The sequence below is a fragment of the Cryptomeria japonica genome, chromosome 8 (assembly GCF_030272615.1).
Source record: "Cryptomeria japonica chromosome 8, Sugi_1.0, whole genome shotgun sequence".
NCBI classification, from domain to species: Eukaryota; Viridiplantae; Streptophyta; class Pinopsida; order Cupressales; family Cupressaceae; genus Cryptomeria; species Cryptomeria japonica.
In genome coordinates, this window is record NC_081412.1 from 37712017 (window position 1) to 37717850 (window position 5834).

The window sequence follows — 5834 nt, forward strand, 5'->3', positions numbered from 1 at the left end:
AAAAATATTACACTAATAGTTTAAAACAAAAGAAAACTTTATAAAAGTTCACATCATTTATTAACGAACTTTTAATTCTACCAATATTTATTTTGATTATACCTAATTAGTTTAACTTATCATTTTAAAAAAAATGTAATAATAAAATAAAATAAAATGATAATTTATTTATTTACTATAAAATTTATGAAAATAAAAAAAATTCATATGATGAGGTTTAATATTATATATATATATATATATATATATATATATATATATATATATTAATTAATTGCAATATCAAATTAACTTATTTAAATATATTAATACTAACTTTTTAAAATATAAAAAGATTAACCAATAAAAAAATCATCTTACACTATGCCATTCAATTTAAAAATAAAAATATTAATTCTTTTAAGATATCCATAATCTCATTTTCAACTAGAAATCAGTTGCATTATCATTAATCATCATCGTCATCAACATACTCAACAAAATCATCAAAATCCATATCAAGTCTTGTTAACGTATTTATTAAAAAGAATTAATAAATTTTATTAAATAAAAAATTAATTAATTGCAATATCAAATTAACCTAATTAAATATATTAATACTAACTTTTTAAAATATAAAAAGATTAACCAATAAAAAAATCATTTTACACAGTCCCGTTCAATTTAAAAATAAAAATACTAATTCTTTTAAGATATCCATAATCTCATTTTTCAACTAGAACTCAGTTACATTATTATCATCATCATCACCACCATCATCTTCTTCATCGTCATCAACATACTCGGCCAAATCATCAAAATCCATTGCACGTCTGCTAGCCCAATAATTGATTTTACTGCGGTCACAATATTGGCCATTGTTAACGTATTGTTGAGCAAATATGGTTTGCAATATGTGAATGGTTTTCCTTTCTTCACCTGCCTCCACTCCCATTATAAACCCTTTTTTTGGTACACCAATTTGGGGCATCCAGGAGTCATATTTTGAGAGCCTTTCTTCATTAACCACGCACGTACATATCGTCCATCCGCCGTCACGAAAAGAGAAAAATACACCACCTAGTTCAACCCACCTCCTAATCAAAATTTCGCTCCCTATGAAAACATTATCCGAAAAGAGAGCGCAGAAGATGATTCTACTGAGCGAATGCTTGGTTTTATGAAACGAATGGATCTTCTCCTCTACCTGTCCCCTACTAAAGAAATCTATTTCAGAGAAACAATGTGTCCCCAATTTCTTTAAATCTGACATGAGCGATGTCCATTTGGATTCAAGTCCTTCCCAATCTGACGCCCATCTCCCTGCTAGAATTGTAAGCTCCGACGGCAATCTCTGAAATCACAGTGCTCTCTATAAATTATTTTCAAAATCCAAAACAGAACATTTCAGATGCAATCTTTTCATAAATTAAAAAAAAAATCGCAACAGAGCGACTAAATTAAAAGGAAATAATGGGCAACTAATGAGAAGCCACACATTCTGTGTTTAATAATACCTGCAACCTTTCAACGACACTTAGTATAGGACAGACTGCAATCAGCATCTCCTTCAGTCCTTTCAATTCTTCAATACCCCTTATATTCTGCAGCTTCGGACAACCCCCAATGAAGATTCTCTTCAACTCCTTCAATTCTTTAAAACAAATTACACCCTCCAGCTGTGGACATTCCTGAATCCAGATTCTTCTCAACCCCTTCAATTGTTCAATAGCTTTTATACTCTTCAGCTTTGGACATCCAGCAATCCAGAACCTCTTCAATCCCTTCAATCTTTCAATTGCTGATATATCCTGTAGATCCCGACAGCGGCTAATATAGATCCTCTTGAGACAACTGACATGCCCAAAATTTGGCAACTCTGTCATAGTCCGGCATAATTTTATGTGGACCATTTCAAGTTCTGGCACATAATTGCTCAACACTTTTGTCAACTTTTTACAGCGGAACAGCACAAGACATTGCAGTGTGGTTACCCCTGTTAAATCCACTTCACTTAGATCTGTCATAGAACAAAGCTTAAGAGATTTCAAGGTGGGACAGAACTTTCCATGAATTGAGACCTTTCTTGTGTTCCCTACCTTACACAGAGATATGGCTTCAAGGCTTCTCATACAAAACCGATCGTCAGTTGTCTCTCCCCTGTTGCTTAAAGCAATTTCCCCTTCTACAGCAGCAAATAATACCAGCTTTAAAGTTTTCAGATTGGTGAGTTCTCTTACAGATTTCAGCAACAAATTCCATTCAACTTGAGTGAAACCTGGAATTTACAATCACTTTGTTTCAAACTGCTAATTTTTTTCAATGATTTAAATCTTACAAGAACGAACTAATTGCTGATGCTAACAAAATTAAATTTTTGATCAAAAGAAAGCTTTTACCTGGTCATCCCTTTGCCACAATATCGTAGGTAATACTCTTTGAAGACTTAAAGTGTGCAAATTCTGTAGAGGAATGCATTCAGGAATAGATGAATACTCTTCCTGCTTAGAGTGAAGTTGAAGCCATTGTAAAGAAGTTGATGTCTTTGAACTCCCCAGAAAATATGTTATATCAAGGGCATCAGCACCTATAAGGTCATGCGCGAAACATCTGAAACTTTTTCCTTCGGAGTCAGGATGGATGTCTTGGATTCCCTCGACTTCGCTCACATCAATCTGAATTCAAATTTCTTTGCAGTTAGAAAATTGTCATTCTAAGTTATTCGTAAATGTTGTATCAGTTTAAAAAAATAAACCATTTTCAACTAGGAACATGAATTAAGACCACGAAGAAAACATACACGATCTTCAGGACGCCACAGCCGACGAGGATGGCTCGTTTCATTATCTGCCATTTCTCTCCCTAAGTCACGGAGGTGGTCATGCATTCTCAAAATAAATTCTGGCTCATAATGGCATTTCGAATCCGGATAGTCTTGATCTAAACAAGTTTCCACTTCAACAAGGCATCTGTCCTTGAGAGTCTGAAGTCCATGTTCAGCTCTCCACCCTGAAGCCCTCCATATACTTTTGGCCCTGTTCACATCTTCCCCTATGAAAAAGCATGCTACATCCATAAATATCTGTTTCTCATCCTCTTCCAGAGCATCATAGCTTATCTTAAGCTTATGTTTTATGTCTTTGTGTACTCTTGCCTCCTTAGCAACATTTAATTGTAACTTCCAATAAGCTTTGTCACTGCCAAAAACATGCCCGCCCATTACTTGAAGAGCAAGTGGTAATCCTCCACACACTTGGACAAAGTTGTCTACCAAATTATCAAATCCACTTTTACAAGATTGTTTATGAAACGCATGCCAGCAGAAGAGCTCTCTGCTATGCTGTGGATTCATTTCTTTCATCTTATAACGGACTCTTACTCCGGTCTGTATAAGAAGCCTCTCATCCCGGGTCGTGACAATCACCAGACTGTTGTGATTGAGAACATCTATGGGCAATAGGGCATCTAACTGAGTCTGATGATCAACATCGTCTAGAAGTACAAGGAACTTTAATTCTGAGCTTTTTTTAAGGTAATCCTTGATAACAGCAACTCCATCTTCTGTACTACGAAATTTATGCTGATTCCTTTTTCCTTCCAAATCATTATGATGATTTATTTCCCCTCCCAGATCATTGAGAAGCTTACTTTGCAGAGAAGTCAACTTACCTTTGACATGGTTTTCCCGCACATCAAACATACTAGTTGATCCACTAAATTCTGAATGCTTGCTATTGAATAAATATTTGGCGAGAGTAGTCTTGCCAGACCCTCCCATTCCAAAGATGCCAATTATTTTATCTCTCATCTGTCCATTTCTCTGGCAATGGCTGTAGAAATCTTTCACAAGCTCATCAAGTCCCACCTCATATTTTGCAACTTGGAAAGGAATTTTTCTCTTTTGCTTTTCCTTAACCACGGTAGACACGACATCATCACACAGCTTCTTCAGATAACTGAAAATACAAAAAGCAAAAACAAAAATGTAATTAAAATGGTATTGTTAGTAATTGAGATTTTTTTTTTCATTTATAAATTTAAAAACTTTTTATTGAAATTTCTCTCGAGAGGAAATTGGAGAATAGGAGTCTTGATGATTTTTGTAAGCACAAAGACATTTGTCAAAGTGTAATAACAGGTAAATAACAGGTATCATTTAAGTCATTGATACTTTTTCTTTGGTATCATTTTATTCAGTATTGTTGTTCTCTTAGTTAGTTCTATGTGGATGGCACCACTCAGCTCTCCTCCAAAAAGTTAATTCCTATTCTCAAGCGCCACTACTAGACCAAACACATGTTTCTTGGAATTCAATAAAATGGGGATCAGGTGGTTTGAACCCACAACCTCCCATTAATTGTGAAATTGAATTAATAAGTTAATGTCATAAAGTTGTAGCTGATTAAGTGAACCTAACTTTGTATTTCAACAGTTAAAAAGGCATAAATCTCTCATTTGAATTAAGCACAATTTAATTTGTAAGCTTCAATTACAGATAATGCCTATGCCTATAAGAGACTGAAGATATTTCCAATTAATCCTCTAATTGTAAGAAACTTCCAACCAGAAATCACAATGCAAGATTCAGGTTTCAGAATGGAATGGACGGGATTATCAAAACATCTATTAGTAAAACATCTATAGAGAAAATAATCTTGCTCCATTTTTAGTCTTTCTTATCCAATGTTTTCTCTACGGTGAAGTACTAAAGCTAAAATAATAAATACAAAACTATTTTTAGATTAATTAAACATGTTTTAGAAAAGAAAACTTAACCAAATATAGAGAAAATGTGTGGATGAAAAGCGAATGAAGATGTCTTACTCATTTTGTTCCTTGATTTCGTAGCCCTTGATTCCTGAAACGTTCTGCAGGCATTCTTTCCACTGTTGAATGTCATGATCAGGATATCTGCCCTCCTTCTCCTTCTCTTCGTGCTTTCTAAATGCATCTGCAACTTCATTTTTAATGTAGCGGAAGTCTGAAGGCCGGACATGGTAAAACAGGGGAATAATTCTAGCCCTGGTTTGAAACATCAAAGATAGCTCGGCTAAACACCAAGCAGACTCTGCATATCGCGGCGACAAGATGGCTATGTGTAGTGTGGCAGAGGATATGGCATTCTTTATGGCAGAAGGAAAATAATCTCCCAGTTCAGTCTCTGGAGCATCTACAATGTACATATGTCCGGATCCCAGCTTGTTGTAGAGAATTATAAAGCGGCAAAGCCAGATCTGTTTTACTGTCTGGGCCTCGATGGTTGATGAACACATCATACTGTTTTGCAGTCAAGGAAGATTTGTTTTTCTTGTTGGGAGGTTCAAGTACCAAAAATGGATCACGTTCCTCTTCTCTTCGACCAGATGTCGAAGTGGAAGCCATTGACAGAAAATTGATAGTCTGGATATGCTACAAACCCTCCACAGTCGAAAACAAAGGAATTGAGCAGTTCAAGAAATAGCCCATAAAGCATTGACCGAGCGGAGAAAAAATTGGTAAGTTTATCTAGTGTGTGCTTCCACGTTATTGCCTTCTAATAAGCAAGAAAATCAGTCGCCAAGTCACGAAGACAAAAGTAGTCGGCTGTGTTTACGAAGATTAGGTTTCAATGTGTATTAGTGGCAAGAACGCGACAACAATAAAGGTAAAGTTTATGTAGTGTGCGCTTCCACGTTATTGCCTTCCAATAAGCAAGTTTACTTGATATTCTATTTAATCACATTTTATGGGATTTATACCTAGGATATTCAGACATTCTAACAAGATCATTTTAGAAAATCAAAAAATAAGATCATGTTTTTAATAGAGTCATTGCAAATGTTTATTGATAAATATCATTTATTTTTTATTTTTTA

At 34.8% G+C, this 5834-nt stretch overlaps 1 protein-coding gene across 2 annotated transcripts; it reads right to left on the reverse strand.

Annotated features, from left to right (window-relative positions):
• Positions 1–662: 662 nt before the first annotated feature.
• LOC131857464 (disease resistance protein L6-like) lies at positions 663–5507 on the reverse strand. Of its 2 annotated transcripts, XM_059210094.1 has the most exons (6): positions 4804–5507; positions 2780–3935; positions 2379–2654; positions 2079–2257; positions 1497–1975; positions 663–1333 (listed from the first exon to the last, which is right to left on the reverse strand). In XM_059210094.1, the coding sequence occupies exons 1-4, from the start codon at positions 5253–5255 to the stop codon at positions 2225–2227; spliced, it is 1917 nt and encodes a 638-aa protein (XP_059066077.1). In that variant the 5' UTR covers positions 5256–5507; the 3' UTR covers positions 663–1333; positions 1497–1975; positions 2079–2224. The 2 variants fall into 2 exon arrangements, with proteins under 2 accessions (XP_059066077.1, XP_059066076.1); XM_059210093.1 differs by having other exon boundaries at positions 1497–2257.
• Between the last annotated feature and the right edge of the window lie 327 nt (positions 5508–5834).

Excerpts from the sequence above, each read along its gene's own strand:
- LOC131857464 (XM_059210094.1), bottom strand. The coding sequence starts at position 5,255 with ATGATGTGTTCATCAACCATCGAGGCCCAGACAGTAAAACAGATCTGG. Across the intron at positions 2,655-2,779 it reads TGTGGCGTCCTGAAGATCGT|ATTGATGTGAGCGAAGTCGA; the intron begins GTATGTTTTCTT and ends ATTTGAATTCAG. Across the intron at positions 2,258-2,378 it reads TGTGGCAAAGGGATGACCAG|GTTTCACTCAAGTTGAATGG; the intron begins GTAAAAGCTTTC and ends TGTAAATTCCAG.